General features: G+C 44.5%; 1 protein-coding gene across 1 annotated transcript; it reads left to right on the top strand.

The window, feature by feature from the left end:
- The first annotated feature begins 3163 nt into the window (after positions 1 to 3163).
- On the top strand, positions 3164 to 22272 carry TMEM129 (transmembrane protein 129, E3 ubiquitin ligase). Its single transcript, XM_059817643.1, has 4 exons — positions 3164 to 3368; positions 4041 to 4515; positions 6801 to 6960; positions 19064 to 22272. The coding sequence occupies exons 1-4, from the start codon at positions 3164 to 3166 to the stop codon at positions 19310 to 19312; spliced, it is 1089 nt and encodes a 362-aa protein (XP_059673626.1). The 3' UTR covers positions 19313 to 22272.
- The last annotated feature ends 4049 nt before the right edge of the window (positions 22273 to 26321 follow it).

The raw sequence follows: 26321 nt of genomic DNA, 5'->3' as shown, positions 1-26321 counted from the left end.
AATGCTCGGGACCCAGCAGGCGCAAACGCCCCGCCGCTACAGCCACCGCCGGGCAGCGCCCCCTCCACCGCCGCCACAGGATTTCAAATTTCAACGGCAGCCCCGGTCCGCGAATGAGGAAGCAGCATTCGGAACCCGTCCGCCAATCAGAAAAGCGGTCTGCAGAGGGGCGGGGACAGCCGCGACCCTTGGCCGATGAGCCCCGCGGGAGTGCGCTCCTGCGCGAGGCATGTTGGGAAGTGTAGTGCGCGTGGGTTCGCCATGGCGTCGCGCTGCCGTGAACAACGGTTGAATGCTTCAGCCCGGGGGCGGCCGGCAGCGAAGTCCTGCTTCGGACACACGCTCGGGGAAGCGCATACCGGCTCTGGGGGTAAAACTGCGTGTTTGGTGTTCTTCGGGAAGAACCATGTGAAGTACCTGTGGTATTGCCAGCAGCGCGAGGTCAGGCCCCACAGGACTTAATTGTCTCTGCGGGCAGAGACTTGTGTCTGCAAATCCTGAGGTAAATAATTCCACCTTTTGGTATGAAATTTTAGAAGAGCAAATTCTCAATACCTAAAACCCTTTTGCCATGGAAGGAGTGAAGTAAGAGAGCAAGGGACAAAGCGCTGAAGTCCCATATGGATTTTTACAGACCCTACTGTACCTCCTGGATGTCAGCCTCTCCCTCACCTTGCTTTGCGGCCAGGGGAAGGCCAGGCAGGTACTTGCCCATTCTCACTGTTCAGTGCTACACACACACACACACTGATTTCCATGCAAAGCAAAATTGGGCCAGAATTTGAGTTGTAGACTCCAATATTATTCTTGTAGGTGCCTGCTATGGAGGAATTAGGTCTGAGGCCTATGCTGGGCTGGGCTTTGTAAAAGAGGTCAGTATAAGTAAATCTGGCATGTCCCGTGAGACTCGGTCCTGTGGTGAGTTCATGAAATACTGTTGATACCATCAGGACTCTTTGAAGGAAATGAAAGTTGCTGATACCCAAATTAAGGCACGATCAGCTCAGAAGCTGGAAAGCTTTTGGAAGAAGAAGGTCCACATTTAAATTTTAGTTCCATTCAGAGGTCTGAATGAAGGGTTAAATCACTGACGGTCCCTGGCTGAGACCCTGCTGCGATACATAAAAGCTTTACTTGCATAGTTTTAATTATTTGCTGAGCAGAGTTGATAATAGGATGTTTCAAGACGTGTAACTCCCTTCCTGGCAAGATCAAATGGGCCTTGAGGTAGCTCGTTATGCCTCCTGAGTATATCATTGATAACAGGGACTCGAGACGTTTCTGTCAAGATAAGTGCTAAAGAACTAGTTCAAACTGACCCTTTTGTAACATTCTGAGGCCAAAGGATGGATGAGCCAATTCCATGACCATGTATGGACAATGGAAACCCGAAGTTCAACTAGCGGACAGTGTGAGGAAGACTATGAACGACCACCGGAGGGTGAAAAGACCCTAACCCTAATTTTACTGCGCATGCTTGGACTATGCAAATGAATTCCGGGAACTCATCCACATAAGACCGCCCTTTTTAGAATTCTGATGAATATGTATGATTTTTCTGTATATGAACTGAGGTGCTTTGCTAACCTGTTGGAGCACTCGTGGTGGACGAATCCCCAGTGCTGCCCAGCGCTGTATTAAAGAATGCCTGCTTAATAACAAACTAGTTGTTATTGAGTCATTCATCTCGGAAAACCATTCCGATCGCGGGCTCGGTACCGACTTCGTTGTTTCAGGTCCATGTTGACAAATACATCCACATGAACTTCCATCATCTTCAGGACTTTTGCACAGCTGTCCTGTGTGGCTGTTAGAGTGTTTTGCCTCTGTTCCCCCCTCACAACATAAACCCATCAGTCCCCTGTAGCCCCAAGTACATCCACAACCTCTCAGTTACTCTGCTTCAACAATCTTCTGAATAAAACCACAGAACGAAGACTTGCTGCTTCACAACCTGATTTTTATTATTGAACTTCATAGTCCATTCTGCAAATTAAAACAGTCCTTACAGTTGAATCATTAGGCAGCAACAATGAAATGATTGTTAATAAATTTTCTAACAATGAGGTCTTTTAGAATGAAAACAGATGCCCATAATCCAAGCATAATTTTACTGATGCAACTGTCTTACTCGAGACTCACTAAACCACCATGAATTCCCGATCTCCATCAACAACAGTAAGACGTCAGCCACCCGCCAGCGTAAGATTTCACATTCCGGGGCGGCATTTCCTATGGACTTAGTTCCCCGTCACTAGTCACGTGTAACATTGCATGTTGCTTCCTCTGCCGTGCTTCTCCCATTATGTAATTTCCCCTTTCTCTAAAAGAGACAAATACTGCAGTTTACGTTATTACAGGGTGCAAACAGGGGTTTTGTTGCATTTTAAGAGAAACAGCAATTCTTGTGGCTATTAGTTATTGTTTGTACTTCAATAGTAACCAGAGATCCCCGTCAGGCCTCTCCCTTTACTGTGTTTGGGAATGTACAAAGATATCTTAAAGTGTATCTCCCTTTAAGGCCTTTTGAGATCTTACATCCCTGTCTTGATCATCCTCTGAAGAAAACATTACATAAAACACACCAGGAAAAGCACAGAAAAGTTTTTTCAGACCCTTAAGTAAAACAAGCCTTTTGCCTACTTCAGAAGGAGGCTGCCCTCATCCAACAGAGCTCGTTCAGGTTTAGAACTGGGATTAGTTTCTTTGGCCAGGCCCGTGAAGCATGACCTTACAAGTTTATAAAGCCTGAGGCCACGGGGAGGGTCGGCTACTGGGAGATTTGAGTCCTGGGCAGCTCTGGGGAGACAGGGAGTGAGTCGGTTGGCACCCGGCGGGAGTGGGGCCGTGGCCTCGAGGGCCCCCCCCGGGGAGGCCGGGGTGGAGGGGCTCCGCGCCGGAGCCCACCAGCGCCACGGTCCCGCCTGGTACTGATATTCGCGGGGCCGCGCCTCCACCCCGCGGACGGCCGCGGCCGGCTCCGCCCCGGCGGAACTGCCAGCCCGGCAGCGCCCAGGCCGGGCCGGCCCCTCCCGCGGCCGCGCCGTCCATCCGGGGCTGCGGCGGGAACTACCGCTCCCAGGGAGCCGCGGGGTGGCGGGTCAGGTCGGGCCGCGGCGGGAGCGGGTCGGGCCGTGCTGTGCCCTGCCCGGCGGGGCGCAGCATGGAGAGCCCGGCGGTGACCTTCACGCTGGCCTACCTGGTGTTTGCCGTCTGCTTCGTCTTCCCGCCCGACGAGGTGCGCTCGGCGGGGCTGACGGTGCAGAGCCTGCTGGCCGCCTGGCTGGGCAGCGAGGACGCGGCCTTCGTGCAGTACCACCTGCGGCGCAGCACCGGCACGCTGCTGGCTCACTCCCTCCTGCCCCTGGGTGAGCCCCGGCCGGCGGCGGGTGGGAGGGCCCGGGCGGGGGTCCCCACGGGCAAGTCACCGGGGGGAGACGGCAGCCGTCAGCCTGGCGAGTGTGACAGGCAAACCCGCAGGCGGGGTGAGCCTGCACTCGGGGACCTGCTGTGCCCGGCGTCATCGCCGGCCGGGCGGGAGCGAGGGGGTTCCTCAGCAGTGTCTGCATGTGGGGTGCACGCAGGTGTGGGTGAAGCAGGTTACGGTATACATCTGGGAAATACAGTGTTTTAGTATCTCTCAAGCTTCTTTGTAATGTGCACCCTAAGCTTTATAACTAGTTAGCTGCATCGGAGTACATGCAATTACAAAGGAATAGCATTTTATTTAACCAGCAAATTCAAATCAGCTTCCTTTAGCCATACAATTCCGCTAAAAGTAAGTGTCATCTTACAGGCAATTTTATTTAACCTGCAAATTCAAATCGGCTTCATTTAGCTACATAATTATGGTAAAATTCAGTGACAAGTAAGAATTTACCTCAGATTGCTTAGGACAAGAGGCTTGAATTTGACTTATCATCCAGAAGTACAACAGCTCCCTGGAGGTGAGCTCACTGGTTAGATAACTATATGAGTCAGGGGTATGTGTTTATGCATGTACTTAATTGCTTTCTGAAAGTATGTCTTCTTCCTTGCAGGTTATTACCTTGGTATGTGCTTTGCTGCACCTGAAAAACATCTTTGTTTTTTCTACCTGGCTTCAAAAGGATGGAAAACTTTCTTCTTCTTCGCTGTTCTCTTTCCAGCAGTCACCAGCGCCCTGGCATATTACTGGTCACGGAAAGGTTGGAATAATCATCCGTTAGCCCGAACACTCGCTGTTCATGCTCTCCCACAGTCAGGTTGGAGGGCAGTAGCTTCTTCCATCAATACAGAATTTAGGAGAATCGACAAATTTGCTACCGGAGCACCAGGAGCGAGGGTTATTGTTACAGACACGTGGGTGATTAAAGTGACCACCTACTGTTTACACGTTGCTCAGCAGCAGGACATTCATCTGACAGTGACAGACTCCAGACAGCATGAACTCACCCCAGACTCAAATATGCCTGTGCAGTTCCTCACCATCCGTGTTGCCAGTATTAATCCCTACGTGAAGGCATTTGATATACGGTAAAACAACTACCCTGTTATGTTACATATGTGCTATTTGATAGTGCTAATGGAGTGCTTTTGTGGCAGATCTGAAGACTCCTTGGGTCTCATCCCTACCCATTTTTCTCCCTGCCTGGTGTTCAGAGAGGCTCTGTGCAGTTCTGCCATGCAGCGCAGTGAAAAAAAAGTTTGGAAACTATGGTATTGAATGCACAATGGTTAAACAGAGGGACTGCTCTGTTTGATTCATTCTTAGGAAGAGGATTGTGCTGGATGCCGAAAGAAGTAACTGGGAAAACTTAGGTGAAAGGTGGCTCATAATTCCATCGCTGCTCAGAAGAGTTCTCACAGAGCTGCTGCAAGCTAACGGCCCTTAAAGCAAGGAAGTAATTTTGGTCCATTTCTGATTTATGCATTCTTGTAACAGTAAATCATAGCAGACGTGCTGTGAACTGTTAGGGCTTGTTTTCCAAGGACTCGTGTATTTTTTCAGCAGTCTCTCTGTGTAGCTAGGCAAAAGTACAAGTGCTAAAGTCTTTGTTGTCATTGTGTCATTAAAAGGAGTACACAGAGCCATGCTGGTGCTCCTACAACTATATCTTTGAAAACGCATTTGGGTGTCTGTTTGCTGCAAAGTTGTGTGTCAGCAGCATTTATTTACTAGGTAACTAAAAGTAGGCAGATCACCAGACTTGTAGGTGAGCAGAGGGGTCCTGGCAAGTATGAGGAAGGTACAGAGGTGATTGTGTTAGATATCCAGGTGAAGAGAGCTCAGAACGAGAGGTTCTGAGTTAAGTTACCTTAACTCTCGTTAAGGTAAGCGTGACAATCCTAAGAAAAGGGGAGACTTTCGTAGACCTGTGAGAGTGGTGACCAAGTAAGTATTAAACAACTAATGATTTTCTTCTGTAAGTGTTTCAGTTCCTGAGTTATAAAACTACATCCCCAGCTGAGAAAATCATGGCTTCTTTGGCAATTCCTATTAGGGGAAAAAAATCCAAATCCCAAAATTTTATTTTGTGGCTGAACAGAACAGCACTGAGAAGAGTATTTAAAAGTTCTTGTAATAAGATGTGTCAGAAATAGCAAATCTCTGCTAGAATGCAGTCATACAGGATTTAAGAAAAGTGCCACAGGACAAATTTCCCCTATTAAGGATATGGGATCATTATATATATCCAGAATCAGAATTAGATACAGTGGGATGTTTTTGAAAGAAAAATGCTTTTGTGTAGGCAAGGCCAAGTTTCCCTGCATGTTCAAGGTGAATTTTTCCTCTGGATACAAAGGTGTCTGTTATTTGCACAGATATTATCGGTTAACAAGCAACATTGTCCTATAGTAGTTAAAACAATCGAGACCACTGGGAGCTAAAGCTAAGCCAGCGTTGCATTGTACTGGGCTCCAGTGGGCTCGGGGAGCTCAGCAAGTGGCAGGAAGAACGAGGCATTTCAGGGCGACGTTCCCAGGGCTTCTCCATGAAAGCTGTTTAATGAGTGGAAACATCAAGCTGGGGAGTTCTGAATCTACAGTTCAGAACTGTTACATTAAAAAGTGGTAACAACAGTCATGTGTCACTACAGGATCTGCACAAGGTCTCATGTACCACTTGAGGTCTGTGGGCCTCGCTTGGAGAGACTTACTTTAGCAGAAGCAACCTAGTGTGAAATGCAGCTTGTTACAGCCTTAAATCAAAGTGTAAGTCACATTCAGCAGCTGTTTGTAACCTTTGAGATTTCAGGTTTTATCTGAAATTGTATCATGAAGTCACAGAAACTGATACTGATTGACATTCTTCTAATACTTACATGTGCTATATCACTATGTGATATGTGCCACATGATATAACTCTTAATCTCTGTCCTCAGGAGTTTATAAACTAGAATTTAGATATGGTGTAAGTAAATAGGCATTAAAAAGGTGGACAGAAACTGTGCATGCAATATTTTACAGTTCATGCATGATTTATGTACCTGCACTGCTTTTGTTCATGCTGATTACTTCAAAAGCCTTCATTTATTTTTTTATGATATTTTAGCTAATCTCTGGCATATCCTGTCAGCAGTCTGACACAGATATGAAGGAGGACAGCGTGTTCTGTTGTCTAAGTTTTGTCAAAACCACCAACAACTAAACAGCAAAAGAAAGCAAAATGCTCACCATGTATTTACTCTGACTAGTATGTGCCAACCTAAATAGCTTTTCTGTGGATTCACTTCTCTGATGTTAACCTCTGCAATGTACTATCAAGGTATTTGAATGGATAATCAAGATAACACTTTGTTCCATCTTTTCTTCTTCAGGTTGAACTCTGCAGAGTATGGGGAGCTCCGAGAAAAGCTCCGTGCTCCCATCAGCAATGCAGCTAATGTTGTGATCCATCAAAGCCTTAGTGATTTGTTTCTAGAAACCTTTACATCTCTGGTGGAAATTAACCAGACATACCCTGTTCCAAGCACTCAGGTGAGACTTTCTATCCACTGTAATAATTATACTTTTCAATATAGGTGAGCCTGTGACTACTGTGTAATTGATAACTGTTTACTAAGGGCTGTCACAGGCAAATTACTAAGAGAAGTCATCATTGTGGGGTTAACCAAAAGGTTTTATTAAACACTGATTAAAAAATGATTGAATGAAAATTATTAAACAAAGATTATTAATGGTAATTAAATTGTAATTAAACAATTATTAAATGGCAGTCAAACACTCTACTACTTACTGCATTTGTAATAATTAAGCTAGCTTGTATACAATGTGCTTTAGATCTAATACAAAATGTCACTTACCTCGCTGTAGATAACAGATGCCAGGTAAGGGATCTCTCAACCTCAAGGAGTAACCTTGAGAAGCATCCTACCCAAGGGGAAGATCACTGCCATGCAGCCCACTGCCATGCAGGAGAGCTCAATGGGCTTAGGGGCGTGACAGATATTTATAGCATAAAGTGATTGACTTGTAGTCAGACTCCCCTTTGGGGAGCGTGTGCAGCTGTAGCAGTTTTAGCTTCATCTAGCTCCAGCACAGGCTGGCACCGTTAACTCGTGATAAGACATAGCTGAAATTCCTTAACTTCCTGAGAAGATATGGCCAGCACAATTTCTCAAGGTCTGCACAGCAGAGCTGACTTCAGTCAGGCCTCCTTGTTGGTGATGCCTGAACCAAAGTGCTGTTCATTCAGTCAGGGTGGGTCCATCTGTCACACTCCACCCAGTGACTCCAGTCAAATCACTTTACTTCACAGAGTGGTGGTACGGTCACCTCTTGCCTCTGTACTATAAATATGAGGTGGTAATAGCATCATGTTGTCTACTGGACGATTAAGCGATAAATACAATATTAATTAAGGTTAATTATAAGATAGTTCCACACAATCAGTAGCAAGATACTCTGTACATTTTGCAATGAGATATACTGATCGGGCCAAAACCCAGACTTGAATATATAAAAAAACAATAACAGCAATATAAACTACCAGAAGGGCAAACATTACCACAGGATGTAACATGGCGTACAATACACCTGTTGCTGTTGGAGACCATCCTAATAGGGTTTCCCACCAGTGGTGTTGCACATCCTTCTTCACTCTTCCTACTATACAGTGTATTTCTTCTCCGTCATGATGTACAGTTATTAATGTGTTTTTGCTTTGTTGTTGTACTTTTTGTAATAAGGCCTGAAGTCTTCATGTTTCAGTAGCTTGTGAAAGAGCATCAAGTTCATTCTGATGGGGGAAGGTAAACGGTCTTGATACAGCGTGTAGTTTTCCTTTAACAGTCTGTATGAGGTCACTGGGGCTCTGTAATTAAAGTTGCATCCAGTAATGTTTACAAAGTTACAAACACATACATTTGGTTGATTGGACACATTATTGGTAAAATTTCTATCAACAGTTAAGTCTTCACAAAGGGTTCTTTTACAGATCAGCAGACATGGACAGTTCTACCCCTTTCCGGGACCAGGACAGGTTAAATATGACTTGTTGCTGTCCTGTACATTTAACAGTGTAGGGTCCAACTGTAGAAATGTGTGGATATGTAGCTTGGTCGGTTGTGGGAGTAATAGGATAGGGAGTGGGTTGACAGGTAGTAGGGGTAGTTGTTGGTATAGTGTGAGGTCTGGGAGTAGACTTTAGCGTGACCTTTAAGGATAGTCCATTTTCACTGTCTCTCCCTTTATCTGTCCACAGGCACACTGCTTCTATAGTTGTGTCATTAAAGAGGAAACTAATTATAAAATTGGGGCATGAGGGGCAGCCTACTCTGCTTTTTGATTGAGTTAGATTTATCTTTCTGACACATGTAGGTGTTTGCCTTTCAGTCAGCTGGAGGGCTGACTTTGGCCTGTTTAGGAGCCTGGTGGACAGAGTCCCTTGGGAGGCAGTCCTGAAAGGCAAAGGAGTCCAGGAAGGCTGGACACTCTTCAAGAAGGAAGCCTTAAAGGCACAGGAGCAGGCCGTCCCCATGTGCCGGAAGACAAGCTGGTGGGGAAGAAGACCGGCCTGGCTGAAGAGAGAGCTTTGGATTGAACTCAGGAAAAAGAAGAGAGTTTATGACCTTTGGAAGAAGGTGCAGGCAACTCAGGAAGACTGCAAGGATGTTGTGAGGTTTTACAGGGAGGAAATTAGAAGGGCCAAAGCCCAACTAGAACTTAACCTGGCGACAGCCATAAAAGGCAACAAAAAATGTTTCTATAAATACATTAGCAACAACAGGAGGGCTAAGGAGAATCTTCGTCCTTTACTGGACGCAGTAGGCAACACAGTGACGAAGGATGAGGGAAAGGCTGAGGTATTTAATGCTTTCTTTGCTTCAGTCTTTAACAGTAAGACCAGTTGTTCTGTGGATACCCAGCTCCCTGAGCTGGAAGATAGGGACAGGGAGCAGAACGAAGCCCCCACAATCCAAGGGGAAATGGTTAGTGACCTGCTACACCACTTAGACATCCACAAGTCTATGGGACCATATGGGATCCACCCAAGGGTACTGAGGGAGCTGCTAGAAGTGCTCACCAAGCCACTTTCCATCGTCTACCAGCAGTCCTGGCTAACCGGGGAGGTCCCAGTTGACTGGATATAAACAAATGTGACACCTGTCTTCAAGAAGGGCCGGAAGGAGGATCCAGGGAACTACAGGCCTGTCAGTCTGACCTTGGTGACAGGGAAGGTTATGGAGCAGATCATCTTGAGTGCCATCACATGGCACGTACAGGACAACCAGGTGATCAGGCCCAGTCAGCATGGGTTTATGAAAGGCAGGTCCTGCCTGACTAACCTGATTTCTTTTTACGACAAAGTGACCCACTTAGTGGATAAGGGAAAGGCTGTGGATGTTGTTTACCTAGACTTCAGTAAAGTCTTTGACACCATTTCCCACAGCATTCTCCTGGAGAAACTGACTGCTTATGCCTTGGATGGGCGCACTCTTTGCTGAGTAAAAATCTGGCTGGATAGCCAGGCCCAAAGAGTTGCGGTGAATGGAGTGAAATCCAGTTGGCAGCCAGTCACAAGTGGTGTTCCCCAGGGCTCAGTTTTGGGGCCGGTCTTGTTTAATATATTTATCGATGATCTGGATGAGGGGATTGAGTGCTCCCTCAGCAAGTTTGCAGACGACACCAAGTTGGGCAGGTGTATTGATCTGCTGGAAGGTCGGAAGGCTCTGCAGAGGGATCTGGACAGGCTGGATCGATGGGCTGAGGCCAATTATATGAGGTTTTAACAGGGCCAAGTGTGAAGTCCTACACTTGGGTCACAACAACCCCATGCAACGCTACAGGCTGGGGGACGAGTGGCTGGAAAGCTGCCCAGTGGAAAAGGACCTGGGGCTGTTGATCAACAGCCGGCTGGATATGAGCCAGCAGTGTGCCCAGGTGGCCAAGAAGGCCAACGGCATCCTGGCCTGTATCAGAAACGGCGCAGCCAGCAGGAGCAGGGAGGTGATCGTGCCCCTGTACTCGGCCCTGGTGAGGCTGCACCTTGAATGCTGTGTTCAGTTTTGGGCCCCTCACTACAAGAAGGACATTGAGGTGCTGGAGCGTGTCCAGAGAAGGGCAATGAAGCTGGTGAGGGGTCTGGAGCACAAGTCTTAGGAGTTGCAGTTGAGAGAGCTGGGGTTGTTTAGCCTGGGGAAGAGGAGGCTGAGAGGAGACCTTATCGCTCTCTACAACTACCTGAAAGGGGGTTGCAGAGACGTGGGTGCTGGTCTCTTCTCCGAAGTGACAAGTGATAGGACAAGAGGAAATAGCTGCAAGTTGCATCAGGGGATGTTTAGATTGGATATTAGGAAAAATTTCTTCACTGAAAGGGTTGTCAGGCATTGGAACGGGCTGCCCAGGGGCATGGCTGAGTCACCATCCCTGGAGGTATTTAGAAGAATGTGTATGAGGCACTTAGGGACATGGTTTAGTGGTGGACTTAGCAGTGCTAGGTTAACAGTTGGACTTGATGATCTTAAAGGTCTTTTCCAACCTAAACAATTCTATGATTCTATGAATAATTTGTCACGTTATATTCAATAGAGATTCTGTCACATGGTGTAGCAGAAATAAGGCGACTCTTAGTTGCTTTTACAATTGTGTGATTACCAGTAATTGTCATTGTTAGTTTTTTTGCTGGTTCTCCCAATATTCCTGTACTTCCATCAATTTTAAACATGTATGATGCAGAAATTACTACATTTACCATATGGATTAGCACAAATAAAAGAAGTGAGGGCCTCCAACCTGTGCACTGGGCTTTTTGAGGTGTAGACTGGATCTGGTCCACATTGGCAATGATTACTCCTGCAAGAAGGATAAATATTCCTCTGATGACCAATCTGATCTCCAACGGAGGCATTCCAGTATCATTCCGGGTACCGTTCCTGGAAAGAGAAAATAACACAAGTCTCGGCAGGGTCACTCCAGACTGGTTACCCCTTTTAGTTAGTAGCTAGGATATATCTGCCTAGTGGCCTCTGCAAACAACTTGATCCTATTAATTGAATCCTGGGATGGAATGCAGAAAAATGTTGCCATTTTAGAGGCCTTTTGCAATCTGACAGGCCTCAAAACACAAGGGGAGAAGTGCCATGTATTTTACATCCAGCCTACGAAGGACTCTTACATGGTCGATGGCTGTCCGGCATGGACAATAAATGGCACACCCCTCAATATGATTGACCCAGGTAGTTTGGAAAAATAGCTGGGACTTTGTATAGACCCATGGATTGGAATATCTAAGTTAGAAAAAAACTGAACAAATGCTTAAGGTGGATTGGGCAGGCTCCACTGAAGCCATTTCAGAAAGTTGACATCTTAAAGGGATATACTATCTCACAATTGATTTACTTAGCAGACCAAGCCTATGTGAAAGCCATGTAACTACAGACCCTTGATTTGGCAATTCAAGCAGCCGTCAAGGATTAGTTACATCTACCTGCAAGTACTCGTGATGCGATTTTGTATTCCAGCACTTGGGATGAAGGGCTGGGTATTACCAGACTCTCTGGACTAATTCCTAGTGTGCAGGCCTGTAGGCTGCACCAAATTGCTCAGTCATCAGATGACACTATAAGATCTGTTGTGTGGGAAGAAGGGATAGAGAAAGAGTTTGAAAAGCTATGGATTGCGGCAGGTGGGGATGAAGAGAAAAATCCATCTATTTGGGACCCCAGAGCAGTCATGGTCATCTCAGAAGTTGTGAGTGGTGAGGAACCAGTCTTGGAATGGGAGATGTCCACTCCAAAGGTCATCTTTCTGAGACCCTGTGACTGGCAAAAGCAGGAATTTTTGAATTGGATCAAGTTGCTGTCCCAGGGCCATGGGATTACTAACTTTGGAAAGGATAAATTAGGGATTGAATATTACAGGGACATTCCTCGCAGAAAGCTCATTACTGCATTACAGTTAAGAGCTAATGCCTACCTCACGAGAGAGTATTTGGCAAGGGGTAGGCAGGACACTCAAATTAAGAGCTGTTGGCATTGTCAAGCAGAGAGGAACTTGCTGACATATTATTCGATACTGCCCTGTGGTTCAAGATGCTAGAATAAGAGAAACAAGCAACTATGTGAACTGTTGGCAGAGGAAGCTAAAAAGAAAGAATGGGTAATATTTCAGGAGCCACTTCTTTTAAAAGATCATCAAAATTAATTATATAAACCTGACCTGATATTTGTCAAGGGAGTTCAGGCTTTTGTGGTGGACTTAACTGTTAGATATGAGAGTACCCCAGCATCACTTGCTGATGCAGTGGCTGAGAAAGTTAGGAAATATAAGAAAGATGGGGACAAACTTTTTAGTAGGGCCTGTTGTGAAAGGACAAGAGGTAATAGTTTTAAACTAAAAGAAGGTAGATTTAGACTAGATATAAGGAAGAATTTTTACTATGAGGGTGGTGAAACACTGGCCCAGGTTGCCCAGAGAGGTGGTAGATGCCCCATCCCTGGAAACATTCAAGGTCGGATTGGACAGGGCTCTGAGCAACTTGGTCTAGTTGAAGACGTCCCTGCGCATTGCGGGCGGGGTTGGTCTAGATGATCGCTGGAGGTCCCTTCCAACCTAACCCATTCTATGATTCCTATAGGTGCACGAGGGAAGTGGTATGAGGGCAATTATGTACTACTAGCAGAATTAGGACTCTCAAGTTTCTGGCAAGAGAAGGTTGCCCGTTGTCTTTTGTATTGGGCTTTATTTACATCTATGGACATTGTACATATGTATTGGGTCTGGCTGAGATGGAGTTAATTTTCCCTATAGCAGCCCTCATAGCGCTGTGTTTTGTATTGGTAGCTAGAAAGGTGTTGATAACACACCAGTGTTTTGGCCACTGCTGAGCAGTGCTCACACAGCATCTAGGCCGTCTCTCCAACATTCCCCCCTCACCAGTAGGCTGGGGGGTGGGCAAGATCTTGGGAGGGGACATAGCCAGGACAGCTGACCCAAACTGACCAAAGGGATATTCCATACCATATGATGTCTGCTCAGCAATAAAAGCCAAGAGAAAGTGGGGGGGCATTCGTTATTACAACATTTGTCTTCCCAAGCAACCGCCTACATGTACTGAAGCCCTACTTCCCGGGAGGTGGCTGGACATCACCTGCTGATGGGAAGTAGGGAATAAATCTTTCATATTCCTTTGCTTCCGCATGCAGCCTTTGCTTTCGTTTTATTAACCTGCCTTTATCTTGACCCATGAGGTTTTTTCCCGTCTTATTTTCTCCCTCCCCTATTCCGCTGAAGAGGGGAATGACAGAGCAACTTGGTGGGCACCTGGTGTCCAGTCAAGGTCAACCCACCACAACATATATTCATGAGCCAAGCAAGAGCTATTGTGAAATCTTAATTGACTGTAAATAAATTATTTTTTTTCTAAGGCAGGAGCTGGACCCCAATAAGGAGTGAAGGGGAGAGGTGGGAGAGGCCTGATAGTATGTAGGGATGAAAAGGGACTCAGTATCATGATGCGTCATCTTTCCTGCAGACACCAATTACTGGCCTTACCTAGGTGGACAGGCCACCTTTACTTAACCCAGAAAAGGACCATAAGTTATATATGTTTGAGAAATAGCTAGGATATATCCACCTAGCGCTAATACAATGTTTAGCTCCACCGAGCTATAGTGGGTGAATGCTTATAGCCCTGAGGAAGTCTATTAAAAGTAAATTGTATCCCATCCTAGGTAAAAGCAAACTTTTTTTATCCTCCTCCTGCAGCGGCACCATAAAAAACCATATCTTTTACATTTAGTACCACTATCCAGGGGTGAGCGGCACCCTGGATGGTGGCCATGAGAGGGCCAGTGTTTGCATTTAACTTTCTATAGTCTATGATTAGGTGCAACCTCCTGTCTGTTTTTTTAACTGGCCACACTGGGGAATTATATGGGGAGTGCATCCGGGAGATAAAGTGTCTGTTTTTCTAGGTCACCTATGACCTCCGCAATACCCGTCCGGGCAGCAGCAGAGCTAGCATACTGAGGGAAGTTAATTATTTTCGAGTCAGGCAGCGTGGGTGCAGCTCGCAGTAAGCAAACTACAGCAGTTCACTGATGCCTGTGAACAGCTGCTAATTTTCACTCAGCTAACCAAGGACACTCCAGGCAGCCAAAAACCAAACACCACCGCCTGGCAATTTCCAAACTCATCCTTGTAATACATCAACACCTAACACATTTTCTTTCCCTGAAACTACTGCTAATTGTTGCCTTGATATCATTTTCTGTCCCGGCAATAACAAGTTTATTTTAGCTATGGGCCATGTTTTACTTTTGCTGGTAAATCCTGTTATTTTAACCCTCCATTGACCGGGCTTAACGTAAATTCTTTGGGCATTCAAACTTGAAGTTACTGAAATTTGAGCTTCTGTGTCAAATAAAAAATTTACTAGCTGTCTTTGGGGGCTGATTGGGACATAAATGTGAGGGCTGTCTGTGTTATCCCATTGATAAATTTCAATCCTCTGGACAGGCAGCCCAAGTTGCTGTCTAGGACTTACTCTTTGCAAGGTTTGCAATTCCTCCCTAAGAGGTCTAAAAGGGTTATTTGCAGGGTCTTTGGGGGCAGACGGTTGTTTGGTTTGTTCTGGATTCCCTGATACCCCTTGTTTTTGGAAAGCCTTGATCAGACTAAGTATAGTCCCCGTCGGTTGGCCCTGTATGGCTACCTGAGGTATGCCTAGCACTAAGGCTTTTCTCCATAGTTCATTATGCCTTTTTTGGGGGTCCAGTACCTTACCAGGACGTTTATGAGGTCGGGGAAGGTGTCTGCTTCAGCTCGGGATTGCCCAGTTGATGTCGGTTCATCCCACCCCATCTCTCAGCTATGACTGACAATGCCATGCAACAGTTCTGCCCAGGTCAGGATGGATCAGAGGCACAGTTCACTGTCCTGACCCTCCTGGGTGTTATGCTCTATGTTTTGTCTTATTTCATCCCTTTTTGCAATGAGGTATGGTTTTAAGATAGCAGGGGCTCCCCTTATTAGTGGTTTCATAGCCGGAGGGTCTACAGGGGCAGCAATAGGGTAACTACCATGTGCACGCCTGTTGTTCATAGCCTGAAGGCAGGCTGCTTTTGTAATGGCAGTAGAAAGTTTGCTTAATGATCTTACTTGTATAGCAGTGGGCTCCCCTCTATCCCGAAGGTCTGTGCCCCCTGCCCAATATGCCATTCATCGCGTGACAGAGTGTCGCTCAGTGTTAGGGTCTGGTCCCTCCTTCAAGAACACTCCTGGTCCCCAAAAGCCATCCGCTTCGCCTTGATCTAACATAATATGGTCTCCTTCAGTTAAGGAGACGCGCCACAGATACTCAGTCTCGCTCTTGCCAGGCTTCCACTTGTATTTTTCTTGCAGACTGGCCAGCTGAAGGGGGTCCCATGAAATGGTCCTTGTGATGTTTTTCTGGTTGCCCCCTTGGGATCCAGCAGATACCTTAGTCTTAATATGAGGGGCTACCTTAAATTCTGATTCATCTAATTCACTCGCCTCGCTAAGTTCTGGATCAGGGTCCTCCCAAATATCTCTGTCCCAGTCTTCCGGTGATATGATTAGTTTACAGATTTTTTACAGGATCTGGGGGCTTGCAGGCCCAAGTAATCATGAATTCTAGTTCATCCTCTACCATCCTTCATTTCTCTTTTCCCTCCCCCAGTTCTTTCAGCAATTGGTCTATTTGCAGAGATAACAGCATTTCTTGTTGCTTTCTTTGTTCAACCTCATCTTGTAACATTTGCATTTCCCTTTCCTTGCATTCCTTATACTGACAGGCTGCTTCCAAACGTGTTCCCAACATTTTGCATATTATTCCCTTTTCTTTTCCCTCTTGTGAGGTTTAACTGCTCCTCTGTCTTATTCCAATTATCCTAATTTTCATGTACCAAATCTTCTGAAAACTTCAGTGAAGGGCTAAGTCCGTGCCCCCGTAAGTAGTCAGTGATTGAACCTGCTATCCTGCTGACTATGCCAGTTTTTGTTGCAGGTGAATTACTAGAAGTTGTGAGGTTAACCAAAAGGTTTTATTAAACAATGATTAAGTGATAATTAAAAAATGATTAAATAATACTTATTAAATTATTATTAAATGCTAATTAAACAATAATTAAATTGTAATTAAATGGCAATCAAACACACTACTACTTACTGCATTTGTAATAATTAAGCTAGCTTATATACAATGTGCTTTAGATCTAATATAAAACATCACTTACCTCGCTGTAGATAACAGATGCCAGGTAAGGGATCTCTCAACCTCAAGGAGTAACCTTGAGACGCATCCTACCCAAGGGGAGATCACTGCCATGCAGCCCACTGCCATGCAGGAGAGCTCAATGGGCTTAGGGGTGTGACAGATATTTATAGCATAAAGTGATTGACTTGTAGTCAGACTCCCCTTTGGGGAGCGTGTGCAGCTGTAGCAGTTTTAGTTTCATCTAGCTCCAGCACAGGCTGGCACCGTTAACTTGTGATAAGACATAGCTGAAATTCCTTAACTTCCTGAGAAGATGTGGCCAGCACAATTTCTCAAGGTCTGCACAGCAGAGCTGACTTCAGTCAGGCCTCCTTGTTGGTGATGCCTGAACCAAAGTGCTGTTCATTCAGTCAGGGTGGGTCCATCTGTCTTAAGAGATCACGTTCCATTTCAGTAAACATGTAATAAATGTAGTTCTGGCTGCTGCTTCTTTTCCTTCTATGAGGAGATGAACTGTATTGTGAACATTACATTTTTGAGACATGAGAAATAGCAGAATGGAAGAAAGTCCCCTATAATCATTTCCATAAAAATTTTACTTGAAAACATTTGGAAATGAGGTTACATTTCCAGAAAGTTTATGGGGAGCTAGAATCACAGCTCTCGTTACTGTTCTTTTGGCATATTGCTCCATTACAGCTTGCTTTTCTAGACAGCCAGGTTTTGCTGGATCTTCTGCTGAAATAAATTAATGATTCTTAATTAGGGCTTGCTTTAATTGTAAATAACACCATGGAGTCCTTCCTTCAGCAATATTTGTGGAGACCTGGTCATTATTATACCTGTGCTGCAATCGGAAGTGTGACTAGAGCACTGTTCAATGTACCAGAGGTAACTAATTACACTAGTTCTGGTGACCTTGCAGTGAGTCTGTGTCAGATGTTCCAGCCAATGGAGTGAGTACTTGATATCTTTGGTAGTATCATGCAGCTTATATGGTGTCTTCACTGTATGGTTACATGAACTAGCTAAAATAAAACTGGATCAGATATGTCTGCACCTAATGTGATTGCGCGTTCTGATTGCAGTGCCAGAGTACAGTGAAAAGAGATGTTCAAAATAAAGAGAAGATACTATTTATTTGAGAGAGTTGCTTTCTTGCAGGGCTTTTAATTTCTGACACATTTAAGTGTCAGCTAAGCTACTGAATTTTGGTTTGACATTGAGTGATAAATAACATCAGAAATTATGATACGGACATTAAAAATACAACATGGGATTTTTCCCTATTCTGAAGTTCCATGAATAAATTGAAAAAGTTAGTTAACCTTTCCGTGCTACAGTTTTTCCTGCCTAAATACTATGATAAGCCCTAATTTCGCAAGTTAAAGCTGATACAGCTTCTGAAAGGAGTAGTTCTGCTTCCTGCTCTCTCCACATCCCCATGTTGACACAAGACACTGTCTGTGGTGAACCTGATTGGGGGAAATGATGGGGGTGAAAAGAGACAAAGAAAGATGATCCACTCCACAGTCAAGCTGCCAGTGTGGTTCAACAGATGCTTGAGCTGACAAGGGAGGAGACACTGGAGGTGGGAACTAGAGACCACAAAGCAGAGCTGCTTTTTGTTACACTGACAGCAGTATGAATAGGATTCAGGTCTCCATGCCTGTGTTGTCTTCTGAACTTTGTCAAGTTCTTGGAGAGCTTTGACAGGAAGACACATGGGAAATGCTAATTATTGTTTATTAATTGTAAAACATTTCATAGCAAGATGATCTCCCTATATGCAACTGCAAGTTCATGTGGCATAATTAACAGTCGGGAAATATAAATTATTCCAATATTATCAAAGAAAAATTAAGTAAATCTCTGGTCCTTCAAGATGAGTGCCCACTGTGTTCAGTAGAGCCTCGATTTCCTCTGTTACTTATAAAGATGGAAGATAGGAACAGCCATTTGCTGTAGTAAGTGGTAAGAACTGTTTGCTTTGTTTATTTTTCTTACTTTATATTGGTATGTTTTTTGAAAAATAGTATGTCTGAATGATAAAGATGGCTCACCTTGCTCTGGCTGCGGTGCTCTGGAAACAGAGCTCTTCAGAGAGAGAAAGAATGTTTATTTTCAGTTATTTTTGTTTAATCAGTCTCATGCAGCAGTTCTGGGTTTTCTGTTTAAAGAGATACTTTGTTCTCATTCATTAGAGGGTGTTCTGTAAAACAGGGCTCTGGAGATTGAAACCATTTGGTATCTTCTGGTGGGGCAGTTCTGCCTTGAGGCTCTACCCAACTCAGGTTCCTGCTATGCTTGTGCGCAGATAATTTTCTAAAAGCCTTTGAAGAGCAGTAACAGAAACCATTCTGTGCAGTTCATGATTTTGACGTTTTTCTTCTCCTTTAGGAGCTGGAGCCATGCATAGGGTGTATGCAGACTATCGCTAACATCAAGCTTATCAAGAACTGCCAGGAGCCAAACGAAGGGGAATGCCAGCAATGCTACTGTCGTCCCATGTGGTGCCTCACCTGCATGGGCAAATGGTTTGCCAGCCGACAGGATCAGCAGCACCCAGAGACCTGGCTGTCGAGCCAAGTGCCTTGTCCGACTTGCCGAGCCAAATTTTGCATTTTAGATGTTTGCATAATACGATGAATAATACTTGGGTATGTCTTAACTTTTTAAATTTGAATGTATTTCATAATGGATTTGGCTAAAAGGCCTGTTTGATTTGTTTGAGACTTCACGTTCTACAGGGGTGCAGACTCCAAAGCTTTCTTTTACAGTGTTGAAAACAGCTGTAAATCTTCTCAGTTCCTCTTAACTTTTACTGGTATCTTTGGTTTTTATTCACCAGATGTCAGTTTCTGGATTTTTTTTTTAACCCATTATTTTGCTTTCTTATGTCTTTAATGGAATAAGGGCATCCCTCTATATCTGCAGTACTATTCATTTTTCAAGTTTTAACGTAGGTTAAATTCTTTAAATTTTTAAATGAACTTGGGGTTTGATTCTATAGTAAAGGGCTAACTGAGGCTACTTTGGTTAGACTTCACTGATACTTTTGTTCTTCTTTAATCCATTTGTAAAGTTCTTACTAATCTTTGCAAGTGTTCACCAAGCAAGTATACCAGTTGTGTTCCTTCTCGTGGTCCCCTCCACTTATAAAGGGGATTGGTTTCTGTAGGCTAAGGAATTTAATCCCTGAAGATGTACAACTCCTGTAGGGACCTTTTATTTCATTAATCTGCCTCTAGCTTGTTTTTTGATGGATGTATTTATTTCAAACAACAGAAGGATTCACAAACATACCCCATTTACCTACACTGCTAGTGCTATACATAGTTAACTCTGTTGGTTTCCAGAAGCTACATTGCTTAGGTTTTCAATGCTCTTTAGGGGATGGATTTTTTTTTAATACATTTGAAAGGAGCACAGCAAACATCTGAACTGCCTAATTACTCTGACAGAATGCTTAACTATTTCAAAGCCTGTGAGCTTTTTCCGAGGGTAACCTTTCCCCTGAAAGAGATGCCAGGATCACAAAGGTGTAAGTTGCCATGCTCGATGGCCCAAGAATGACCATCATTAATGGAAGTTTTTCAGGCTTGCACTTCAAAGAGTGATCATAAGCAGTAGTCACTGTTTAAATATTTATAGGGTACTGATGCACACTTCTTGATCTGCATCAGAATAATTTGTAAATTAAAATCAAAGCAATTTCCAGACATCTAAGAGAGCCCTACTCATAGACCTAAATGCAGTGCTTAGTGTTATAGCTGTCCATCACATCCTTCATTGAACAATCATTTGGCATACTGCTTGGTGGAAAGCCTCAAGCTGCTGGACAATGTGTGAGTTCTTACACTGACCTGTGCACTGCAGGGGCTGAGATGCAGGTATTTGCTTGCTTGGGTTGTTCATTGTAGAGGGGTAGTAACCTCTGGCAAACAGGTGGGTCAAACAGCGAGAGAAAGCAATATTTTAATGCTTTGGTCCAGGAAAATAAAAGTCCTAATACCTCCCACCTGTGTAATCAGAAGGATCTTACCAGTAAATCACTAGCATAGATGACATGCCAGTGGTTAACTGAAAACATCTTGATTACCATGCTAGGGAGAACTGCTTTGAGCAGAAATAGGTGGCAGGATGTTAAAAACGGTACAAGTACTGGAAGCACAACCATGAAAGATTGCATTAGTCTGAGCCTAGCTACAGGTTGCGTGGTGAATGCACCACACTGCGCTTAGAGCCAGCCAGCCAGGAAGTGGTTACGAATGTGGCTGCAAGCTGTATTTTGGAGAAGGATAAGGAATTGAGAACAGATTTGACAGCATCATTTGAGGACTAACGTATATGTTATATTGTTGGTGTTGGGTTTTTTGTTTGGGTTTTCTTAATAACATGCGCTGACAAAAGTCCAGACTATTTGGGTTTAAGGACACTGATTGCTTGAGCAATATGCTTGTTACATATACAACATTTACTATGCAATTATCTGTACTACCTATTAATAAGGGTGATTTTTCTGCTTTTCATTACCTGTTGTTTTGCATTGTATAGCGTGAAAATTTGACACTGAGACTGGATTAATCTCTCTTTCCCAAAGAGATCTTAAGAGGCATCTGAATAGGATTAAATTGAGTTCCTGAGTTTCAGTCAGATTTGTTGACAAGTCTGAAAACTAATAAAAAATCAAGGAACTGATCAATGACTGAATTTAAAACATTTTCCAGTACTTCTGTGGGAAAGTTATTTGGGAGTTTGAAATGGTCTCTGCAGGATTTTGTAACCTTTGGAAGATTCTTACAGGGGCAGGTGGTGTCATCTGACATGCACCTCCCCACTGCACAGCAGCCTTTACAAATAACCATTTTGTACCATTTACTTCTGGAAAGTTTACATAACATAGCACAGATACAAGGGATGCAGTCCTTGAAATAGTTGCAGAAGAGAGGGTAGGATTTTGGAGTTGTGGTTTTGCCACTGACAGACATTCAATTTCTACAGCTCTTTTCCTGTTAGGAATAAAAATATTTATTGTAAAGATGGGTGAAGTTAACATCCTAAAGGCCTTGAGAAACTTAGATAGTAGATATATGTAGTTGCAGATGGTTTTATACCAGAAAAACAGGTCAGTTGCCAATAGCATCTCATGTAATAAGAGCTTTAGTCTCCTCATTGCCTGTGCGGTGGAGTTGTTCTTTATAGAAATCTACTTTGAATTGATTGGAAGTTTTCATTTCAGTGGAATTTTGCTTTTATTAATCTCATTTCTTTTGCCAATATAAAAGTACAGCAAAGTAACAGTCATAAATGTATAATACTCTTGCATCTTTTAATGGTAGTACTCTATCCACAGAAGTGCCTCTTAGAAAACTTAGTAATAATTACCAAAATAAAATTATGATTTATGTTAATAATAGTGCCTGGCTTAAATTCCTTTCAACACGCATTTTTTTTTTCCAAGTTTAAATTCTCAAAGTAATCTGGCATGCCTCCAGAGTTTGTAAGCTTCTTAAAGGCTGTGTTAGAGAACCAACTTGTTAAAAATCCATATGACGTATTCTTCTTAGAGACAGTAGAAGGAGAAACTGTGACCGTGAGTATAAAAATAGCCATTTGTCTTTGTGATAGCTTCAGGTCATCATCTGAAGAACCACATGCACGTATAGGGCTGTTTCTAGAGATGATCTCTGTTTGCAGTAAAAAGAAATACATTGCCTCCCACTCAGTCTTGATGCATTTCTTAAACAAGGGTAGCGTTTAGAATCAGTCTTTTTACAGCACTTTTCTAAGAAAAAAATTAACCAAGTAATGTGAGGGGCTAAAATATTTACTTAAAGACTTTTCTTGAATTATTAGTGATTTAGCGTTGCTTTTTCAGCTGGCTGTATGCTCTTTTCCACATCACTGACTTGTGGGTAGCCAATGTTAGTAAACTGAAGTACGTTATATAAATGTAACGTCATTACAAGAAGACAATCTATGTGTGGGTGCACAGTGTCAGTATACCCCATATGTATGTATACACGTGTAGCCCAAATTTCCATATGTGCTGCAGCTGAATAGGTGTTTCTGAAAACACGGGCTGTGGCTATATTATTTATTTCCACAGTTGTGTTATCTCTGTAATTGTAGCATTCCAGAAAAATCTTGGCAAAATTATGTTATCCGTTGATTTTTTAGGTTAGCATAGTTTGCTAACCCAAAAAAGGCATTTTGTCCAAGCAGGATATATTTTGGATCCATTATATGAATGCATCTTTTTACCATGAGGCTTGCCATAACTTGAAACCAAAATACCAGGTTATTATGTGATCTCTTCAGTATGAGTGTTTTTATTGTGTTTAAACTTGGTAGACTGCAGCTATGTACCGTTCCAGTCAGGCTAAACCTCAGTAAGACATAATTGACTGAAGTTCTGAGTGCCATTTCTTAAGAAATGCTAACTTTGAGGTATTTAAGGAGTTGAGATATAAATATTTAAACTCTTACATGCATTACAGGACATTTTTTTCCAAAGATATACCACAGGGTTTGCTATTTGTGGTTGCTTTTTTTTTCCCCTAGATAGCTTACCTGTTTTAAAACGGACAGTGTTATTTGGATAGCCTTTAAAGAAAAGGCTTAATGAATACATGTAGTTAATCTTAAAACTCTCTGAAGAGCTGAATAAAAATACAATTGCTTTTGTGTAAGACTTCTGGTTTTCATTTTAAAGTTATGTTTACCAGTTAAAACTTTGTACGGGTGGAAATCAGTCTGACTTATCAGCTGAGAACATGTGAATACAAAGAGAGCTTAAATTCTCCTGAAGATGCATCTGATAATTCCTGCTTTGATTAATTTTTCTACTATAACCTGAATGCAGAAGTTTGCATAGATGAAAAAAGGTGCGTAAAATCTATGTATCTCAGGAAAAAAAAGGCAAATACTTTCCGTAGCTGTCAGGGCGGAAGGAATGACACTGCATGTCGTGAAATCAGCAGTGGCAATGACTAGAGATTTGTCTTTCCAGGGGAGCGCCGGCATGTGCACAATGATGTGCTCTGTACAAACCAACTTTTTTGTTGTGGCATTCCTTAGGTACGTTAAGAAGCGCAGGCAATAGAAGAACGTAGTGCATTGTATTAACGGTAAGAGACGCGGGACAGGTTTCTCCGGCGCGTACGTTGTGGTGCCTGTCATTCCCCTTTGGTGAGCTGATTTCTCTCATCACACCTAGCAGAAGCCTAAGTTGGCCAAAACCGACTCGTTGGCTGATGAGTGGGGTAACGCCCCGATGTCAGGCCGGGTTTTTGCCAGGTTAGCTGAGAGGGCCTGGGGGTCCTGCCGCCCCCCGCGCTGGCTGGGGGCGAGGGAGAGGCGGCGGGAGAAGCCGTGCCCTTAGCGTGAGGGACGCTGCGCTCTGCCGCCTCACAGCAGCGCGGGCTGCAGGACGCGACGCTTTCCTCCTTCCTCCCGCCTCCCCGATCAGTTTTTTAACAGGACAGCATCTTTCTCCTCCAGCCTTACTAACGCCTCGGGCCCCCCCGCCCCTTCCAGCTCTCCGGCTGTAGCACCGTGCCACCACCTAAAGGAAGTTTGTGCGCATGCGCAGCCCCCACCCCACTAGAAAGCCGCACATGCGCGCTACCTACAGCGCTCTCCTCTCGGGAGGAAAGGCAGCGCCTGCGCGCTGCCTCGCGCCGCGCCGGGGGCGCAGCCATGTTCCGCGACGGCAGCGGCGCTCGCCTCAGCCATGTTCCGCGGGCAGCGGGGCCTGCCGCGCCACGCCGGCGGCGGGGAGCCGGGCGGGCTGCGCAGGTGGGAGCTACCGCGGAGGGCTGGGGCGGCTGGGGCGTGGGGGGTATTGCTCCTCAGGGCGTCTGTAGAGCTCCTGGCGCTCCGGTGTGTGGGCGGGGCGGGGGTGTGGTGCTGCCTGTCCCAGGACGCCTCTTGTGGGGGTGGACGGCGGGGAGGTCGCAGGGTGGGCTTCGTCCGCCCGTCCTCTCCTTCAGCCTCGTCCTCCTCGGTACCCGCGAGGGGTAGCGGGGAGAGGCAGCTGCTGGCAGCTTGCCGCCCTCCACCAAACGTCTCCTCCTCCTGCGCCCCGCGGGCAGGCGCCCTCGCTGAGGGGGTGTCCTTGCCGAGGTTGCTTCGGTCTCTTCTGGCAGCGGGGAGGGAGCCGGGCTCGGGGTGAAAGATGCGCCGCAGCCCAGGCAGAAGCGTGTGGGCTCGGGTGAAACGCCGTGAGTCCGGCTGGGGCTCGCTGGGGCTTGCCTTAAGGCTGATGCTGAAGTGGGTGGGAGTGCAAAGCACTGGAGATAAAGAACACTGGAGTACTTCTAAAAGGCATAATTTTTGGTTAGCATTTTTCCCTAGATTTTCAAATACTATTGTACTTAAGGCATGCTAGGTGTTTTGCTTCTCCCCGCCCCCCTTTCTTTCAAGTCTTTAAATTGAGTAATTGTTGTTGAGGGTGGTTAGAGAAAGATTTTATCCGTTCACTGCCTTTGCAAAAACCAAATGTGTTGAAAGAGTCCTTTTGCTTAGATCCATGGTTAGAAGTAAGCTATTTGTGCTCTGTGTCAGTAACTGAGCCCTCTGGGAGCAGGGAACTCCCAAAGCCAGTCAGAGTGGAGGAGGAAGGGAAAGAAAATGTAGGTTGTTAATCCAGGATTAAAAACCTTACTTCCCTCTCACTTGTTGACTTAAAAGCGCAGAGACTTCGCACGTACAGAACAGTATATTTACTGTTTACTCACACATACCGAACAACAGTGTGTTTACTGTGTGGACTCTGCAATACAGGATCATTCTCTCAGGCTGGTGGTGGCTGATCTGCAGGTGTGATCCTTAGCCCAGAAGCCAGGCCTAATGTTAGTAGATGCTGTGACAGTGTTTTGTTTAGTAACCTATCATTTAAGATGTCAAAGCTGCCAGAACTGAGGAAGAAAGAGTAGATAACTCTTAATCCTTAAGCAATCTCTGACTGTCCTTCCAGCGTGTTGCAAGCACCCCACTCTAGCTCCTTGTCCATTGCTTACTTTTGAGAACTCCACAGCAGTGTCTGGTAAAGAAGTTCCTGTGTAAAAGTGTTTTCACATAAATGTTTGACCTACTTCTCCTTAGACATGCTGTTTTCCTGTGTTGAGGTAATGTTTCTGTATTTGCCTCTTATGTGAGTTTAGCGCTGGATAGAATGGTATATAAATGCCAAATAATGCATTGCTGACAGAGGACAGTCTATGAATGTTGGCACATGTCAGCAGTTCCATAAACACCGGTGATAGTCCTCAGTTGTTTTTTTTTTCCTCCTTGTTTGCAAATAGAGAAAGGATATACTTTTGACTGTCTAAATATTAACGGTTTATTTTAAAATTCTAGTATCTTAATTGCATTAGTCAAAGACCTTTTCTCAGCAACTGCGTTGTCTTATCACCTTTGTTAAGTTAGTGTTGCATGAATGAGTAAATTGATGCAAATCACATATCTATGCCAAATCAGGACTTTGTAACTATAAATTATGATACTCAGATGGTCCACATTTGTTTTGTATAGGCAATGTTCAGTGACTACCAGTGACTTGATTTCTGATGAAAATTCTTATTTTCTAGTTCAGTGCAACAGCCACACTGCTGGCCTCAAGAAGAGGAATGTAGAAGCTGGAATGATTCAG

This window comes from Gavia stellata, chromosome 5 (genome assembly GCF_030936135.1).
Source record: "Gavia stellata isolate bGavSte3 chromosome 5, bGavSte3.hap2, whole genome shotgun sequence".
NCBI lineage: Eukaryota > Metazoa > Chordata > Aves > Gaviiformes > Gaviidae > Gavia > Gavia stellata.
The sequence above is the reverse complement of the archived record's forward strand: the minus strand, read 5'-3'. Positions and strand labels throughout refer to the sequence as shown.

Bases quoted from the DNA above. Each gene is read 5' to 3' on its own strand.
- TMEM129 (XM_059817643.1), top strand. From the start codon at position 3,164: ATGGAGAGCCCGGCGGTGACCTTCACGCTGGCCTACCTGGTGTTTGCC. The intron at 3,369-4,040 runs GTGAGCCCCGGC...TCTTCCTTGCAG, and splicing joins TCACTCCCTCCTGCCCCTGG to GTTATTACCTTGGTATGTGC. The intron at 4,516-6,800 runs GTAAAACAACTA...TTTCTTCTTCAG, and splicing joins GTGAAGGCATTTGATATACG to GTTGAACTCTGCAGAGTATG.